The following is a 20,940-nucleotide window of genomic DNA, read 5'->3' as shown; positions in this document are numbered from 1 at the left end:
TGAATCCGTGTTGTACGAGTTACTTAAATACATGAGCCAATCACAGCCCGGCACGTGCGCAGTTTAGGGGTTACGGCTGTTTGAAAGGTTTTCTTCCATAAAGTTAATCGATTCTAGACTAATTTGACTCAACATTTCCAAATCATGTATAATTTTTTGGGAAGATCCATATAAACTATGCTATAAACAAAAAATTGTAGGATTACTTACCGAGTGTGCACCGTTCGACGACGCCATTGCTTAAGCTTGTTTTCGTCGCGGAGCGTATCATCGATCGGCGGGCGCGTGTTTCCTGATGAGTTATTTTTCTGCGAAAAATTCGCTGTACTTTGGAGACATCATTAATAAAAATATAATTTTTATGGCCGTTGAATAATAAATGATTTTTTAGTTAGTCCAGTGCTCGTTTAAACTCAACTGTTCGTACAATATCCGCTATTGGTCCAGATTCGACCAATCCTGTCGCGACACGAGTCGGCGATGACATTTTACCGTGTTATACGAATACGATCGCAATTTTTTCGCCGTGTTATATGAACCCGTGTTATAGGGGGTCTACTGTATTTACAATTAATATTTTGTTTAATAATGTCGTCTTTATTTCATCACGTAAACGACTCATTAATTTAAAGCAAACTGACAGATATAATAAACATTTTTTGAACTTGTTTTAAATATGCAGATAATTAAAAAAAATGGGGATACTATAGATTACCACCTATGGTATTTCAGGTCTTTGAGTATATATCTGAACTCAGGAGACCGAGACGAGTTCAACGATACCCTACTTTTGGACCGGAGACGAAAAATAAAGTTACCATACTTTTTTCCAGCGATCGCGCGATGATAGGGAGTCGCGTCGCTCTCTCCGCTAAGTCGGCCTCGCTATCGCGATCGGGAGTCGCGTCGCTTGCCGTTAAAATTGCCTTTAGTAGACGTTTTCCCCCTTTTTTTACTTTGTTGAAGAACTACCATGAATCAATAACTAGTGACGTTTAGCACATGGCGGCCTGCCGGCGGATCCCCTCCGGGAGGTCAGTCGGGAGCACGAACAGTGGGAACGGCCGCCATGTTCGCTGCCATAAGTAACATTAACCGAAATGGCGATCGCGCGATGATCGGAAGTCGCGTCGCTCTCTCCGCTCTCGTATCGCGTGTTTAACCCTACTGGAGATGACCGTAGTCCGATGGCATGGTTTGCAGACTTTACTGCAAGATGGCAGTACTAGCAACTATGATGCCGTCTTCATGAGAGCATTAAAAAAGTATGATAACTTATTTATTTTTCGTCTCCGGTCCAAAAATAGGGTACCGTTGAACTCGTCTCGGTCCCCTGAGTTCAAATATATAATCAAAGTCCTGAAATTCCATAGGTGGTAATCTATAGTACACCCAACAAAATTACATTTTGTAATATTAAGAGACTTGAAATCTTAAAATATAAAACATTGTAGATAATGTCATCGTATATCTTTTAATCGTATACCATAAAATAAAAACTGCTTATTTTAATCCCTGCGCTATTTACATATCCTATCGCGAAGAAACTAAATTATAGGCTATCATACGTATTTTTGTGGTTTTCTAGATATCTTTCAATATACAAATAACAGGATATGTCATATAAAATAATAAATGATATGCCATTATAATTTAATTATTTCTAATAGACAATGGTGTAATAAATTATAATTTTATTTGTCGAATCAATTATTATTTGTAAACTGAAACATCGTTCTCATATGAACAATACGTAATTATACGCGAACAACATGGCGTTCTACGAATAGTCGGTATATCACTCTGGGACGCCCTCTTAGTGCCCACAAGGCAAAAAGAATTAAAAAAAAAAGAAAAAAAAACACTCTAAGACCCAGGAATTTTTCAAGGGCGGACAATCCAGCATATGTCGAGTCCCATCCTCACCATCCGATCATGAACCAACCCGAACCCACAAGCCTGGAAAATCCCTCTTAGCAGCTACAGGGAGAAAACAGTAAAAAATAAAAATATATAAGGCTATTTTACCCCATATAATTTATATATATCTATACACATCACAATCCATTTTGATACTTATTTTGTTCTGTAGGAACACTAAACTATATGAAAAGAAAATACTTTTTCCCTAATGTTTCATTGTGTTACTGTCATGTTATAAAATTATATCATCAAAAAATAAACATATCATTGTGCACTCATTCCTATGACTTGCAATTTTATATATATTTTAAATATACAGTAGAGCGTCGTTATCCGAAAGCTTTCCAGTCGGAATGTGTTGCGCTGATCGAACGTTTTTGACACTAGATTACGTTCTAAAGTATAATTCTTTTTGTTTTTATATTTTTCAATATATTTATTTTGTTTGTACAAAATAAAGAAATAATTTTTAACGGTTATTATAAAAATTTTCGTTAGGCTTAAAATCGACGAAAATTCAATGCGAAGCGACACGCAACGGAGAAAAATTTCAACATTAGATAGGTTAATATATTTTTTCGTACATCGGTTATACAAACAACCCGAGTCCCCAATTGATTCGGATAAACGACGCTCTACTGAATTTACTTATATTAAAATTTGATAATTTAAATATTTCTTATTAATATTGAAATTATTGAATTCATAGTTTTTATTTAATACTTTAATAACGACTAGATTAACGAAACTCATTAGAATAATTTATGACCATTTATTAATTTGTCATTCTATATCAATTGGTTTTTAAAACGCGAAGATTTATTTACGTATGTATTTACATGTACAGTACAAAAAGTTCTTTACTGTATAAAATAAAGCACACCTTTTTCATTGGTATTATACTACGTAAAAATTATTTCCATATACATTACTTCGTGCAACTGAATATTTAAAAAATTTATCAAGGCGTTTTCAAAAATTTTAGAATAAAAATTCAAATTATAGACTTTTTCTTTCTATATTTATCGTAATATTATCCATTCCTAATGATTTTTTTTAGCATTTCCTTTTTTTTTCAGTAACTTCACAATTCCACTGATTCACGTACTGTACAGTACTGTACCATATACACATATAAAAAGCCTGTTTTCTGTTAGACGGATTCAGTAATCCATCTTTTAAATAACAAATTTTCATATATCTCTTTCAATAAATTTCGAATTATTTCCTAACTTGCCTATATAATAACGTATACGGTAGCCTAATACAAGTATGGAAATGACGTCACCAAAAACGACGGCATTAAACTGTTTAGAAATAGGGATTAACAGATATCACTTCCCTACCCGAGCAGATAATGTTACTGCAATTAGGTAGCTTAGCTACTTTTTGTTAGTGAATCGAAGGGACAGCGCGAACGCAGTCCCCACACACAAAAATTTCGCGCCCCACCTATTCCGATTTGGAATAGTGGCAGGTGTCAACTCAACCCAAGTGCAATGGTTAAGTCTCTACCTAGAGACCCCACCTTCGTGATCATGGGTAATCTCGACGCAAAGTAAGTATGACCGATTGCCTTCCTCTCCCCTTCATGAGTACGCAACGATGCATTTGTCTACGGTGTTTTCTCGTAAAGGGTCGTTTCTCCGCCGCATTTTAAGTATTATCGTTCGATGCCTTTTGTTAAACGTACGGTTTCTTGTTGTACCTTCGACTTTTTAAGAGATTTTTCCCCTTTCCCGGGTAAAGCTCGGTTCACTCGTAGTTTCGCGCGATGATGGTCTCGACCTCTTTTACGATATCGTAAATGAATTAAGTGGAGCGGTTTTAATGCGTGAGGAAGGAAGTGATTAATATTTCGATTAAGAATCTATAAATTATCGATCCGTAATTAAAGTGTTTGCCACTTTCTCCCGTTACGTTTTTCTTTCGTCTACGCGATTTAATGAAGGCGCTTTAAATATATAATTTAATAACAAACTTCTGAATACTTATCTTCGGTACCGAAACTGTGAAATAGACAGAATAAAATATTTAGTTTCGTTTATTATTGAACCGAATGTTGGCAGTGGTAGTAGTAACACATACTATAATAGATGTAACGCGTCATTGGATACTGGTAAAACCTCGTAGGCCGACGAGTCGTGACTACACACAAAATTGGGGTGATTTTAAATAGCTCATAATAAATTTAGTCTCTTCCTCAACAATATACATTAAGGTTTAAATAAACGTATCGGATTTCTTTCCAATGAGTCAAGGACTCCCATCGTTGGTCTCCTGAACCGAAAACTATACTTAAAATGAGTTAAAAGTCTGATATAATTAAACAAATTATAAACTTTAGCTGCTAATCAAAAATATAATAAAACAGTGCTTGAAACATAACAGAAAATAATAAGACAAATAATCTAAGATAATTAATTGACAATTATCAGTTTTATTATGAGGTTGTAGACCTTATTTGACTTATATATATGTACCGGTATACTGTATATTCTTTACAATATCGTTTAAATGGTTTAAACGTAATTTAATTAAAACACTCTTTCATATTTTAAACACTTTTTATTTTATTTGATTTTTATACCCTCAAATCTTGCAACTCAAATTTCATCCACTTCATTAAGATAGAAGGCTGAAACTTAGGAGACACCTAAGTACAATGATAATGCATTTTAATTTAGGCGGTGTCTCCACTCCAAAACCCAATAAACAAAACCAAATGAAGAATTTAATTGTGTGTGTGTGTGTGTGTGTAAATGCATTTCAGTGATTATATGGAGGGGTAGTCTACATCCATCTCTATCTTGAAAAAATTATCAATAAACATGTTTTTAATATATTAAAATTATTCATGATTTATTTCTGTATCTAAATAAGAAATGTTGAAAAAATATCAGTAATTAATTTCTAATTTGATCATATGTTGAGAATAGAATTAAATATACACATATGAAAAAATTAATTAGCATTTATAATTTATATATATTTCATTTCATTTATTTGCTTTGGCTTCTGCCTTTACAAATGGGGTACAAAACTTAAAACAGTATTAAATTATAATACATTATTGTATAATTTATATAATAATATGTATATAGTGTTTCTGTTTGATATATTTAAATTAAATTTTGTTCATATTTATAAGAAATAAAATAATCTACTTATAAGAACTTATTTGTCAGAGATTATATATAAAGGATTAAATACAGAAAAACAATCAGAATAAAAAGTAAAAATTTTTCATCAATAAAGAAATATTAAAACAAATAAACTGTTTTAATATTTATTTGTTATTAAGTAAAAAGCATTGGGTAATTTATTAATTACCCAACACTTTTTACTGATTGCAAAAAAAAACCACTTTTAAAAACTTTTTTTATCTTTAAAACAAAAAACAGGTACCGTTTTAGTTTTAAGCAGATTTTTTTAAATAATTCACACTTACATTTCTTACGCATTTACAAAACCGCAAAATGATTAGTTAAATAACGATTATCTGCTACCACATAGCGAATTCTGGAGGGACTGAGAAATCGGGATCTGCTTCCCCAGTAGGTGTAATAGATTTGATATGGGCATTTCTGCTGCCCACCTCATAGCAAACTTGTTTGATTCACTGACAAAAAACCATCCAGTGAGCAATGTTGAGACCTTGTAATGTGCGTGTAGTTTTCAACCCCAATCCATGCCCGATATTAAGTATCAAGCAAGAGCAAGGCCTTTCAAAAAGAACCTTTGGGTAAGTCTGTAATATGTCCTTCAAGTCTTTGAACTGGTGGCATTCCTTGTAAGCTTACCCTGTACTGAAGTTTTCTTCTCATAAAGATTGAAGCAAATTTACAAGTTTTTGTTATTTTAACGTAACACTAAAGTTTGGCATGTCACAAAAGAACAGGTCCAAAAGTTTAACTTATAACGTGTAATGACAGTAAATGATTTTTCCTCCATTTATGTGAATTCACTTTAATACAATAAAAAATAATAAAAATTTTATCCTAAATATTAATGGACGAATGGCCGAGGTGGTTAAAGGGGTCAGCTTATCCTTCTGGGAATCCAAGATCCAGACAAGTAACTTTCATAGAAATTTTTCATGGATGGTCTGTCCCAGATTTGTTGTGCCCCATCCCTTACCACTTGGGTATGATTAAAAAGGCCATCTTAGTGCCCACAGGGAGAGATCAAAAATAAAAAAAAAAGTCTAAAGATTTTTCCTCTTTGATTTCATATTATTTATGCTGTTTTTGTGCCATTAACATGAATAATTACGAAACTGCCTGCAAATTAACACAAATAATAGTAGAAATAATTACAAGAATAATTAATAGTAACCTTATAAACAAACTGAATTATTATCATAAAGATTTTATTAATTCTTACTGGAACTAAAAATTTTCAATACAGTATGTCATTTGAAATCTTCCCAAATTCTAAAAACGTAAACCAGCATAGAGTTGCTCAACTTTCCCAGAAACATTTAAAATTCTGGTGGCACCATCCGTTACAAGTTTTTAAAATAAAATATGTTAATATTTTTAACTATTATAAAATGGTAAAAAGTTTAATTTTGAGGATAGGAATGTGTTTTATAAAAACAAAATTGTTAACGCTAATAATAAGTAAAACTGTCATTAAGTCCAACCCTACTGGAGATACACACGACCCCCTATATCTCCCCACCCCTCGACCTTTAATCACCAAAATTTAATAACATCAATTCCCTAATATACTCCTGTGCTTTTCATCAAAAAGCACAGGAGTATATTATGAATAGTGAACAAATCGTGTTCCCATACACAGAAATTACCCCCTAATTTTTTTGCATTTCTCGGCGTTTCAAGGTCCTGTGTCCAAAAATATAAAAATCTTAGGGGGTCATTTTCTGACCAATCGCCATACTTTCCCTCTGTTATATATGATAGCCAGGAAAGTAAAAATAATACTTCAAATCATTAAAATTATGTAACATGATAACTAAATTATCACTGAAAAATTATATTTATCCAGTGATAATTTCACTGATTATTAAGTAAATAGAACATATCAAACATTCCATGATTAATATTACGTAGCAATGTCTAGTTTATACATAACTAGCAGATATGCCAGGTGCTGCCTGAGCAAAATCGTAATAGATTCCTTTTTTCATTTTCAGTAATAAATTTAGATGAATTTCAGAAAATATTTGAGAATCAAAAATATTTACAAATAAAGTATTTATATGAAAATATCCATTAAAGGTTTCTTTTTATATTAACATTGAAAATTGCCTACAGAAGAAAAATTTTTTATTGAAACCTCATTGTGGTAATTTAAAACTAAAACTTAGATTTTTTTCTTTTACTATGTATTGCTTGCATAACTATGGTTTATGTTAAGTGTTTCCACAACTTCTTTTTCATTTTTGACACTTTTCACACTAAGGTATTAAATGGACTTTTTAATTATACCCATCATGGGTTTGGCCAGATCCATAATGGAGGGAGATCAGTGGTGAAAAATAAGGCTTGACATATTTGGAACTCATAGCGGTCCTGAAAAATTTCTGAGATCCATGATCTGGACTTGAACTTGGGCTAGAAAGAGAATAAAGGAATTGCCTTGGCTATCCAGCAGTTGCCACATCATAAGTAATACAATTAAACTATGTTCAGCAAAGCTTTGGGTTTGATACATTTTTCCATGTCAAATTATGATAAGAATATAAGGATATGAACATTCAAAAATTGAATTAACTGGTTTAGAACTGATTTTAACCTCACTGAGAACTTATGAGAAGAACTGGATTATCCAATACATAAAACACTACCAAAATGTGGCTTGCCTAGCTTTTAAAAAACAAAGACCTGTTGTCAAAATGGAACCACTGATTTTATAATTTCATTACAATTATGTTTACATTAGTTGATAAAATTTATAATGAAAATAAAATAATAAAATAAAATTCAACTAGCATAAAATAATTCATTTAAACATGCTATCTGTAAATAAAATATTTTATGCTGCTATAAATAAAAATACTGTATTTATTAATTGTGCGAAACAAAATGATTGAATGTTAAGATAATGAAAAAAATGTAGTTAAATGTATGTTATATTTGTTTTTATATTATAGGCCTAAAATATGTCAACTATTGTTAATAAGTAACAATAAAATCTGTAAAATAATCTTTTAAATGTGCCAGGAAAAATTACAAATACTGTATATAAAATGCAATTCTAACTTAAATATTTTATCAATTGCATACAGTAAAATTTATAGCAGCAAATCAAAATGTTTCTAAAATAAAATAATAAATGTCAACACAAATTATGAAAAATACTATATACAAACAAATTTCTGAAAGATGATTCATTGACCAATTGGCACCAGCTGATTAAATGGCCAGCTGCATTTTTGCACATCACAGCTAGCACACAGTTCTCTGCAGTAAAAGAATGTTTTGAGGCTAGCAAACTTGTGTAATTTCATAAGGAGATCTCAATTTCACATTTTGAGCAGCTGATCATTTGATGTAAGAAAGAATGAATTCATTGACTCATGAGTTAGTTTAAAATCATTTTGTAAAGAAACTGTAAATTGCAATTTACTTTATATGAACTACATTTTTATTTTCAAAAAAGTATTCAGGAAAATAAAAACAACAAAAATTCATTTTAATGTGCAATTTATCCCAACTAATTAGTCTAAACATAAATATAAATAACTAGAAATTCCCCTGTCAAGCATGATGGAATAGTTTTTATGAGAACGTAGAAGATTTCAAGAAATTCAAGAGTTGTTAATATTTCTACAAATCAAGTAGTTTATACTATCTGTTGTAACATAAAGAGCAACAAAACAAAATTTCACCTGGAGTGGACAAAAATAATAGGAGTTATAGTGAATTCACATATGCACACACAGATTTAGGCCGCGACTCCACTAGCCGTAAAAGGGCCGTAAAACCCCTCGCCGTAAAAGCTTTTAATCACGTGACCATGATATTTTACGCCTGAGCAGGTCGTAAAACCAACGTAAAAGCGAGTTGAGCAGTGTTCAACTTTCGAAGTGAATACGATCGTAAACCGGTACCATCCACCAATCAGAAGTCAGTTAAATCTAGGTCATTGTGACACGGTGCGAAAATGGCGGAAAACGAGCTTTTGTGTACGTTCTCTCGTGGCTACTCTAGAAGATCTGGAAAGATTTATCGAAAACATCCGAAAGTATTCATGTATCTACGACAAGAGGTATCCCGATTATAATAATGGATGCCTAAAACACATGATATGAACGGCCAAAGGAAAATCCTTCAATTTAGAAGAGTATATAATAAAAAAGCTAAGCTTATAAGTGCTGTATATTATCTTAATAATATAATAATAAAAGTCAATATATGAAAGTAAAGATATTACTTTTACTACATTTGTAATTATAGTACAGAGAAAACTCGTAGAATATAATTATTGTCTTTATATCGATATATCACGTATACATCGTAATAGTACTGTCGCCGTAAAAAGCTTCGCTAGCCGGACCTCCACCGCAATCCAAGCGCAAACGCAAATAGATCACATGATTAAAAGCTTTTACGGCGAGGGGTTTTACGGCTGTTTTACGGCTAGTGGAGTCTCGGCCTTAGGCCTTTATATTAAAATCTTTTTTTATAAAATTACTTTATACACTACATTCTGAGCAAACACTCTATTGTCTTTTAAAAGATTTTCTTGCTGGCTTCTTTTAGTAATAGACATCTAAATATTGTTTTGATGATTGATGTTATGCTGCTGTTTCTGCAGCCCTTGACAAAACCATTTCTTAATTCCACATTGATAAAACAAAGATAACTTGTACATATGTTAGTTAGATGAGTGATAACACTCTAAATAATGGGCTCATTAGGTCATTACTTTCAATTGGATAATAGAATGTCACATGGTCACTATGCAAAGATTTCTAAAAAAATGTATTATAGAAGTGACACAATGCGGCTATCATTTTTAAGTTTAAATGTAATGAAGTAAGTTTAAAATACGCCATTTGTCAAAATATTTAAAAATGTAACTTAAGGGAAATTCTCTTGTCAAGCATGAGCATCACATAGTCGCTACAACAATAGTGCGATCACCAATCCAAAATCTATAAAATGTTTATTCTATAGCTAATATTTCCGCAAAATAAGTAGCCTATACTTTCCGTCAGAACAAAATGAATATAACTAAAATTTCATCTGGACTAGACAAAAATTGAAGGATTTATAAGGAATTCACACACACACAAACAGACACATTCAGACAATCGGCAAGCGCCAAATCCGACAGAGGGCGCTCAAGATGGCTGCCGAAACAGGTAAGGAACCGACCACGTGTTTATTCAATGCCTGAGCCGATTCAGTTTCCATCGGTGACGACTACTGCGATGACCAAATGGAGAACAAATCATTGAATTTACGTCAAATTCTAAACTGTATCGACGACAGGAAACGTCTTGTAGAAGGTGAAGCCGTTTTGGATGTTGGATACATTGTATTTTGTGGATTAAACTCTAACAATAACACTGAAAGTCATGTTGTTGCTTTAGTGTTGCAATCTCAGATATTGTCGTTTTAATACATCTCAATTACAGGGAGAATGCACATGCAAAGCGGGGCGCTCTGGTTTTCGTAAACATGTGATAGCCGAGCATAATACTAAAATGAAAACAAAAAACGTAAATTAACTTATATTTTCAATTAAGAATATTTTTAAAAATTTGACTGAAAAGTTATCTCGACATATGTATATAAAGACAGAAAATTTACCTATTTTCTTTCCGATCTGCATACAAAAACAATTTTTCGACAGGCATGTCCATTTACAAAAAAAAATTAGACATTTTTTCTTCTTTTTATGTGGACGGCTTCAGATTTTCAAAAGAATAATTTTCAAACTTGAATTGGAATATTACCGCTATGTAATGACTACATAAGAATTATTATTTAAAAATAAAAGACTATCGTCTGTAGAATTAAAACACCTCTCACCTGTTACACATTAACAGGTGAGAAGTGTTTAAATATTTTAAGCAGTATACACCATGTTCCAATATAAAAACATAACTATTATGATAAATAAAACTATGTTCAGTGTTGTTGTTAGAGTTTAATCCACAAAATACGATGTGTCCAGCATCCAAAATGGTTTCACCTTCTACAAGACAACATTTCCTGTTGGTTCCTTACCTGTTTTGGCAGCCATTTTGAGAGCCCTCTGTCGGATTTGGCGCTTGCCAATGGCTATTATATTAGTAATATAAATAATAAGCCATATGATTATAGGAAATAATATGTAAATGATTTTCTCACTAGTTACTCTCTAATTAAATCTCTCTCAAAATTAATATAATGAAATCTTTCTCAAAATTAATATAATCACACATTAAGTATAAAACTGATAGTTTTATATTTAGTGTGTGGTAATGTTACCTAAAAGTTAAAAAAAATCCTTTGTTACTGAAACAGGATTTCATTATAATAATGAAATATTTTTGTTATGCAAAAGATTATTAAATGTGAATTTTGCTCAAATTAAAAAAATTATTCATCAAAAATCAAGAGAGAAAATTTAAAAATCATTTCAATTGTGAAAAACATTTAATATTCAGTATTAAAGGGTAAGAGAATATGATCTTCATAGAAAATTATTAGAAATTTAATTTTATATACAGTTATTTTGAACTTTATCAATTGTTATGTACAAAAAATAAACACATCAAAAATCACTTAAATTACGAATAATAATAAATCATCATAAAAGTGGCCATAATTACTTATAAATGTTTATTATTAAACCTTCATCTTCAATATTTAACCAAGGATAAGCTTGAATATAATGGTGAGGATATTAAAAAATATCAGTGGTACTGAAATAAAAATGAAAATACTTTTAAAAATCTTTAAGAAATTTTTAATAAACAAATATAAAATTTCTCATTCAACTTAATATAATAAAATTACTTCTATTTAAGCCAGTGTTTCCCAACGTGGGGCCCACACCCCACAGAGGGGCAATTCGATTGTTAAGGGGGGCAATTCGAAAATGCACTTGTCCAGAGTTAAAGTTAACCATATAGCCGCTGTACGCCATATTTATTGTAAATATTGATTTTAGTTAGTTTTAGTTTTCTTTGTTCTTCGTTTCCCATTCCTTCTAGAACTTTCCTTTATAACCCTTTTCCCTTGGGTAGGATTAACAATTCTGGGAACCACTAAGAACAAAGAGATGAACGAGGCCCTTAAGCTGGTGAAAGAGGAGAAAGGACATTCTTTGCCCAGACCTCGAGGTGGACAGACACAAGTTGTGGTGTTTCAGATCGCGTTTGGCAATGACTGGAAAGTGCAAGAGACTTTGATGAAAGGATCAGGTTTTCTCGTGGTTACCATAAAACAGTGTGGCAATTAAGTGCAAGAAAAACTTTAACGAACACGACAAGAGATCTTCCAAAAGAGTTCAACGTATATGTGGGGGGGGACATAAGAATTTTAGAAAGACTTAGGTGGGGCATAGCACAAAAAAAGTTGGGAAACACTGATTTAAGCTATTAGATTATTCAGTAAGTTTAAATAATTGATTTAAACTTAATGCATAAATAAATGTTAATAAAATAACAATTACTAAAAGTTAATATAACACATCAAAGACTGCATATCTAATCAATAAAACAAACTCACAACACCTTGTAAATGAGCAGCCAAATTTATTATCCTTTAATGTTTTCAATCATGTTGAATGACCTTTCTCAAGAAAAAATTAAGAAAATCGAACACTTAGAAAATTTGCATTTTCAAACGTATTTTAAAAATATTTTATTGCTACCATGTGCGCCGTTTTTATCAACGGCTGCTAGATAATTAAGAATACAGAAGTAAAAATAAAAATAAAAGTACAAAACTATAAGAAGATCATATTGAAAAATAATGAAAAACAAAAACCTGCAATTAATACATAACTAAGGCATAGAATAGGGCTAAATGCATTTAAGTTGCCAGGTTCTTCCCCTAAATGAGTTTTTGGCATTTATAAGAAGCTTGAAGTCCAAGCTGCCAAAACTTTAGTTGATTCTCGGAAGTTGATGGAAAGACCTTTTTGGTTGGCTTTGCAAATGTGCCATGCTTCTGCGTATCACCAGTGCTTAATATCATGAATTATTTGTATTAGTCTTGTTTGGTCCCATTCTGATTTGACTTCTTGTGGGTCAGCTAGGACATAAGTCGCCAGCGCCGTGCAGGGTTGTTCATTTCTTACGTTTCTTTGGTGTTCCGATATTCTTTCCTTAAGAGATTTTCCAGTAGCTCCGATATAAACCAATTTATTTTGCCGCCTTGTGTCCGTAATGGGGATTTTATAGACTCCTTGAAGTGTGTTCCTGTCTGCCTCATCTTTATCTGCCCTTAATAGTTGGTAGATTGTAGGGTTCCTTTTATAAATTATTCTTTTGTTTGTGGCGGTTCCGATATATCTAAAGATATTACTCAAAGGTACTCTATATTCCATCATAGTAACTTCTTCTGTACTAGGTGCCTTTCTCCCCTTGTTGCTTGTGTTGGCTTGGCTATTAAGAGCCTCAATATTGACCCCATACGTCTTAGCTAGTTTATATATATATATAGATTTCAACTCTTCTCTTCTGTCCTGGATGTGGCTACAATGTGAGTGTGCTCATTTAACCAGTGCTCAGAAGGCTGCGAATTTATATGCTGGTGGGTCGTGGGAGATCCATGGGATAAATATAGGGTTGTTAGGGGGTTTTCTGTAGACTTTAGTACGACTTTTATTTTTATTTTTACTTCTGTATTCTTAATTATCTAGCAGCCGTTGATAAAAACGGCACACATGGTTGCAATAGAATATTTTTAAAATACGTTAAAAAATGCAAATTTTCTAAGTGTTTGATTTTCTTAATTTTTTCTTGAGAAAGGTCATTCAACATGATCGAAAACGTTAGAGGATAATAAATTTGGCTGCTAATTTACAAGGTGTTGTGAGTTTCTTTTATTAAAAGTTAATATTAAAATTATCTGCATTCATTCAAAAATTATAAATAATTATAATCCTATTACTATCAACATACATAGCTAATACAAATAGATAAACAACTGAAAAACATCATATGCATACAGGTCCAGGTGCAACACAGCGTTTAAAAAAATACATTATTTTTTCATAATGTACTTTATTAATTTTTACAATATAAGTTAAAGGAATTTTTCTTGTATTATTTTTTTTTATTCTTCTCAAATGAGGGTTAATCCCCCAAACATCCATGTACTGTACATAGTCTTGTATGCATTTAATGATAAATAACAGATCTTGTAACTTCCATAATGTCATAAAAAATTATTAATATATTATTATTAAGAATAAACATTCCAATCATTTTAAAAGTTGATATTCATTATAATAATTATTTTTTAATTGAAAAGAATTACTAATTTACCTAATTTGCTTATTGAGAAAATAGTAGTAGTATTTTTTTTAATTTATCACTATTTATATTATTATGTAAATCTTAATAAAATGTAGACATTAATACATCTAAAAAATAAATAAATTTTTTCTTACAGGTTACTAGTTGTCCGAAGATTTTAATTTGTATATATTTAAGAGTGAAATGGGAAAAAATAATTAGATTGAGCAAAGATGACCTTAGAGAAGCTGGCCAGTCTAGGGTGGGAAGTTCTGCCTCATCCACCTTACAGCTCAGACTTGATACCAACTGACTATCATCTATTTCATGCCCTTCAGAACCACATTGCCAATACCTAACAGTAAACTTTCTTCAAAGAAAAACCTCAGTCATTCTATGCTTATGAGATTGAAAGTTTGCAACAAACTTGGCAGTGTGATTGACATTGATGGTGATTACCTACCAGGCTGAACTGTAATTGTTGAGTTAATTGTCAATAAAGTTTCTTTTTTCAAATTGTCTAAATTTTACCTTTATAACCTGATATCAAATCAACAATACTTTATAAATACTTAATTTAATACAATTAAATTAAACAGAAGAAATACTTACTCCTCATTACAGTACGAACTGAATGAATAAGATTAATCAACTGATATTTTATTCCTTGCTCATCACCAAAACCCCGATTAGCTTGATCCTTGCCCCACCCAACTGAAAATAAAACATTATATATTATATTAACTATAATGTTTTTTTTGATAAATAATACATTACACAAAATCAAAGACCTTTTATACAAGATAAAATAATTTACAAGATAATTACTTTTCCGATATTTTTAATTGCAACTCTTAAGTTGCCATCCAGAATGATGGAAACTTTAATGAATAAAATTGAATTAAGGAGACAATCTCATATGCAGGGTGGGGCAGAAAGGACAGACGTTTTTTAGATGGCTAGAACTCACCACTAGTTAAAGTGGCAGATTTGTGGCAGGTAGAGTGAAAGTAGTGAGGTCTTAGCATTGTCTTTTCAGTTGAAGGCATGGAGCTGTGGATGATAGAACACTGCGTGTTTGCATACGACTGAGGAAACAGTTGTACTCAAAGAGGATACACATCTGATGGGAATATGTTTCCACATCCTTGCGTATGATGAAAACGTATTCTATTCCCATCAGACGTGTGTGGTTTCAACAGGATGGGGCAACAGTCCACACAGCTAGAACATCAATTGACATTATTCGTCATCTCTTCCCAGGTCGCCTCATTTCCAGGTTCGGTGACATTCATTAGTTAGGTTGTGGCTAAAGTTTTTAATGCAAAAACGTGTATGTTGGATGTTCAGCGCCACCTTCCTGTAAGCCTAGAAATTTGACAATGGTATTTGGAATTTTGCTTGACATTCCAAATGCCATTGTCAAACTTCTAGGCTTACAGGATGGTGGCACTGAACGTCCAACATACACATTTTCCCACTGAAAACTTCGGCTGCAACCTCGCTATTGGCCTCCTCGTTCGCCCAACCTATCCATGTGCAATTATTTCTTGTAGGGACAGCTCAAGGCAGGTGTATATGAACATAAGCCCGTTCTTTGCAAGAACTGAGGGATGCTATTCACATGGAAGTTGCATAATCCCCTCCAAAAATGCAACACTGATAACAGACATCACATAGATGTTGTTTTCTACACTTGAATGCGTAAAATTCTATTTCAATACGAACTCGCATCTTCCAACAAATATATTTTGTAGTAACAATTACAGATGTTGTGATTTTTTTAGAAACATCTGTCCTTTCTGCCCCACCCTGTACTAATAACAAATATCAAAATAACTTGAAATATACTAATTGCAAACAAACAAACAGAAATTTAATTGTAAAATGTAATTTTTTATCAATCCTAACTGTGTTTATGATTAATATAAAAGTACTTAAAAGTATGTATTTTATTTTCATATAGAACTTTTTCAAAAACAATAAAAAGTTTCTAGATTTGGTTTCATAGTTATTCTTAAGGAATAAAGATCAAAAATATACAGTACTTCAAAAGCTTATTTTATGATAAATATTAAACAAAATAAAATGGTTATGTAAGTAGTAAGAATAATAGCATTGATTATTCAAAAATGCAATTAACTGAAATTCACTTTAGATCGTATTCATTTCAAAAATTATGAAGCTTTTATATAATAATGATTGTCGATGATCTTTTATAGTCCCTCAATTGAGCTAGCTGTTAATTTTATTATTATATATTTTTTGTTTCAAATTCAAAATTTCATCAGTACATTGCAGATTGAAAGGGAAGACTGGTGTTTATTTTTAATAAATTATATAATTTATTATTATTTCTAATCATTCATATGTATAAAATTAATACATAAAACATGCATTAATCTTTTTACATTTCTTTACTAGAATTAAAATTAATATTTTATCTGAAACTGTGTCCCACCTCAATTATTTCAGATAATTGACACTCTACTGTATGCCACTATATTGTTGTAAGATATATTTAATATTTTATTTAAATTTTTTGAAGAATGCTATACTTATAAATAAAAAATTTTTAAGATTAAAACAAAGTTGAACATAAAATTATAAAAATAATAAATTTCTAAAAATCAGCAGTCTGAAAATATTAATAAATTTAAAAAGTTTTTATATTGTTTAAGGAATAAGTAAAACTGTAATAATATAAACTTTTGGTTAATGTTACCTTAAGCCCTGGTCACACTATGCAATTTCCAGCCGCGTGGGTGACTGCAACTGCGACGGCTGTTCCCGTTAGCTAGTAATCCCCCCTCAAAAACCGGCGCAACTGCAACCACAACTAGAAACAAAAAGTTTGTTCTACTGGCGACGGTTGCAAACGCACATCCAATCAGAAAACGTCTTTGTGCCATGTCATACTTTGTATTGTATATTTGTCAACATATCTTGATTATAACATTTGTATTAACTCAGTTTCAGTACATTTAAATGTTATATTTGATATAAATCAAATCTGAATTTATAAAAGTTATTGTTAGATTTATTTTAAAAAGTTTGATTACTTTTAATAATATACAATTGAATAAAATAAATGCTGATATAAAAGAAAAAAATATATCGATTATAAATGAATTAAATCATTCAAGCTTTCCTCTAAACAACACTTACCCTCAAATATTCACTTTTATAAGATTGATAAATAGCATCCAAAACTTCTGGGATAATGACTGATATTGAATTATGGGCCACTCTAAATTGATAAGCCAAACTACAAAATGTTTCGCCTAAATTATATATAAGTATTGGTATTCATACGGATATATCCCCTATAACCTACGGCATCCGAAAGCCTTAATTCATTCATCAACTGGTGAAAGCACGATTGTTTAGCCCATTGATTTTCATTTCGCCAAGTTTTAACCTAGCATAAATGTTTTTTTCTTATTTTTCTCTTTGTATATTTTCGCCAGCTCTAACAGAATTATTACCATTTTTCTTTTATTCATTCCAGAAAAGGAACTGCTTGCTATTTTAATAACAAAAGCAGCTACAATTCCGTAAATACTCTGAAGTAGAACGTAAAATGTCTGTAAACTCACGAAAGTAGACAAAAACAAGCTACTGTAATTTTATTGGTTTATTATAGGGTCACGTGTTCCGAGTTGCAACATCAACGAACAATGTGTGACCACGAGAAGACGCGTGCAACTCGTGCTTGTTGCAGTTGCAGTCGCCTGCGTAGCTGGAAATCGCATAGTATGACCAGGGCTTTAGGTAGCCAAGATGGCAGCTCGTCTCTAATTCCAGCAAGGAAACAGTGGAGACACGTTCTAACCTAACCTAACCTATTCTAATAAATTACCATAATTATTAGCAACCAAATTATTAGAATAGGTCAGGTTAAGTTAGGTTAGAACGTGCATCCCACTGTTTCCTTGCTGGAATTAGAGACGAGCCGCCATCTTGGCTACCTAAGGTAACATTAACCAAACTTTGATTTCTAACTTCAAAAATTTAAAATTCTAAATCAAAATGAGATACTTTGAAAGCAAACTGAGTTTGAATCAATTTTTCTACCATTAATAATATAAAAAATATAGATGGGTAACATGCTCATGAAAATCACAAAAGCATTATAACTTCATACACTGATATCTTAATTTAAGATAGTACAGAAAAAAACTTGAACAAGTATACTCTGCATAATGTCTTCTCAGCTAATGTTTTCCTAGTAGAATATTTGTTGTTTTACACCCAAACTTCAACAGAATGTAAAGTACAGATGTGTTAATATGTGCATTCTGATTTTACTATAATCTGTTAAGAAAATCAGTTTGATGGTATTAAATTTACTAAATTAAAATGTTTAGATACCAAATAAATTTTTCAGTATAGTCTAAGCTCAATAGTACCCAAACTTTGTATTTGACTGCCAAATTGCACATAAGTCATAGGACGACAGACTACAAATACTTTTGCATATTCCAAGTATATAAAAAATATTTTTAGGAGAATGTACGTCTCGTTCAATACACATACACTGCCATCTGTAAAAGTATATGAAGCATTACTTTGTTTGATCCAAAGTAACCGAGAACAAGTTAAGCATATTAAGAAACATGTGATAAAAAAATGATTGATTGATATTTTACATACGCTCAAAGTCAACTGTGACAAAAAATGTGTGGTAGTTCTTTATGTACAGTACCTTGTATATATAAATGACCTAATATACAGTATTTACATTGGTGGTGTAAAGTATCAACAATCAGTTTTATTCACATAAGTAGAAGTTGGTTTAAAAATACAATTGCAGTTAAGCCCACATCAAACAGGGATTTGTGATTTTGCTTATCATTCATATTCTACATTTTACGTATGTAATTTGCTAATTGTAAACATTAATCGATAATTCTGCTTACCTTTGGCTAAAAAACGTTCTTCGTGAAGAACAGCAATTGCATTTACACATAATAATATCGCTTCAAATAAATTATAAAGCGTTAAAGCCATAATGACAAATTTCAACAGGTCTTAAACAAACCGTCTCGTACCAAAAGCGCCCTCTACTTAAGTGGAATAACTTGAAGATCTGACGTAAACGATACAATATTTATAAAAATTTTCTTTAGGTTGAGGAATCCGTGTGTCATCGGCTATGTTCGGTATTATAGTTTTCATAAAATATTATACAGGCCGGATGGCCGAGCGGTCCTGTACCACACCACTTGGCCGCCCCACTGTGGGTCTGGACAAATTAGAATTGCTAGTCTCTTGGTTTTCCGGGATATAAAAAGTCCCGGTTTGGAACACTTTGTTCCCATTGGAAATATGACCCGATTTGTTCATTTCTAATCGAAACTCCGATTTGTATTTTTAAAAACTCAAATAAGAATGGTATGCGATAGTATCACATTAGTGCATGTATCACAGATTAGAGACAATTGCTACCTATGTAACGTTGGGTAACTATTAATATTTATCACGATGTCCCGATTTCTGGTTTTGAACTTATGGCAACCCTAGGCCGAATCCACTATAAGCCAAAAAGGGCTCTTTTAGTGACAATAGGACGGAAAGTCAAAAATGAAAAAGAACAAAACGCCATCCAGCCAGCGCGCAAAGAAAGTAAAGGCGGTTTAGTAAATGTTCAAAACTGCAAATCATATATTTCAATGGAGTCAAATCGCTTCCAGTAATTTGTCTGCTCATCATTCACCATTTATTTTTTATTTTTTAACTCTTTCCGCCCTGTGGGCACTAAAAGGGCCTCTTTTAGAAGGCCCATTATGGGTTCGGCCAGGCCCACAATGGGGCGACCGGGTGGTGAGGGACGGGGCCCGACATATCCGAACGGACCACCCCCCGAAAAATTCCTGGGGATTATTCGACCCGTTCGGATTCGATCCCGGGTCCCCCAGAGCGGTAGGCTGCCACCTTGACCGCTCGGCCATCCGGCCGTCCATCATTCCCCATTGTCAAGTATATATCAAGTCTTCTTTTAACGTAATAATTTCCTCAGCTGTCAGGAGATTGCACTGCAATGCTATACTGGAACAACCTCTACCTAAAATTTTTAACACTGGGGACATTGACTGCTGGAGAAATTATGTTAAAAGTTGGCATTTTATCGATTTCGGTACGTCAGCATTCTAAAATCCTAAAATATTGATATGGATATTATAAATATTTAACATTTTCAGTTTGACATATCGGTACAGCACTATCAGAGAGAATTATTTATTTCTTAAGGTTACTTTCTCATTCTCACTTTAATAACTATATAATTGTGAATGTGAATGTATGTCTCTTTAATCCGAATAAATAAATCCGGTAGACTTCCTCACAGCTATCAGGTAGGGTACTACTTTATTGGAAATTACAAATGCATTTCGGACCTATGTAGCGTTTGAGCCCCTCCTCAGTGTAATGCTTTGAAGGCAGAGAAGCGCTCCTCTGCCTTCAAAGCATTACTCCGATCTTTTTCGGATCTCTTCGAAAATTCTCTTTATACAAGGGACGTTGTCTTTCTCTCTTTATGTTAGCGGGGTCCTTTCTCGTTCTGAAGGACAAAGGGCCACCTT

General features: G+C 32.2%; 1 protein-coding gene, 2 long non-coding RNA genes and 1 other non-coding gene across 4 annotated transcripts; 1 reads left to right on the top strand and 3 right to left on the bottom strand.

Annotated features, from left to right (window-relative positions):
- Positions 1-3,326: 3,326 nt before the first annotated feature.
- On the bottom strand, positions 3,327-3,489 carry LOC136973136 (U1 spliceosomal RNA). The gene has a single exon (XR_010880449.1). It is a non-coding gene; the product is annotated as a U1 spliceosomal RNA (small nuclear RNA).
- On the top strand, positions 3,343-14,872 carry LOC136973135 (uncharacterized). Its single transcript, XR_010880448.1, has 2 exons — positions 3,343-3,481; positions 14,514-14,872. It is a non-coding gene; the product is annotated as an uncharacterized lncRNA (long non-coding RNA).
- Positions 10,044-10,812, bottom strand: LOC136973133 (uncharacterized). Its single transcript, XR_010880447.1, has 2 exons — positions 10,713-10,812; positions 10,044-10,601 (listed from the first exon to the last, which is right to left on the bottom strand). It is a non-coding gene; the product is annotated as an uncharacterized lncRNA (long non-coding RNA).
- On the bottom strand, positions 11,716-19,418 carry LOC136973134 (immediate early response 3-interacting protein 1). Its single transcript, XM_067267831.1, has 3 exons — positions 19,279-19,418; positions 14,969-15,070; positions 11,716-11,812 (listed from the first exon to the last, which is right to left on the bottom strand). Exons 1-3 carry the CDS (start codon positions 19,367-19,369, stop codon positions 11,757-11,759), a joined length of 249 nt encoding a protein of 82 aa, XP_067123932.1. The 5' UTR covers positions 19,370-19,418; the 3' UTR covers positions 11,716-11,756.
- Positions 19,419-20,940: the final 1,522 nt, after the last annotated feature.

The sequence above is a fragment of the Centruroides vittatus genome, unplaced genomic scaffold (assembly GCF_030686945.1).
Source record: "Centruroides vittatus isolate TY-2023 unplaced genomic scaffold, ASM3068694v2 contig_3088, whole genome shotgun sequence".
Classification (NCBI taxonomy): Eukaryota; Metazoa; Arthropoda; class Arachnida; order Scorpiones; family Buthidae; genus Centruroides; species Centruroides vittatus.
This window is presented reverse-complemented; position numbering and strand designations above follow the sequence as displayed.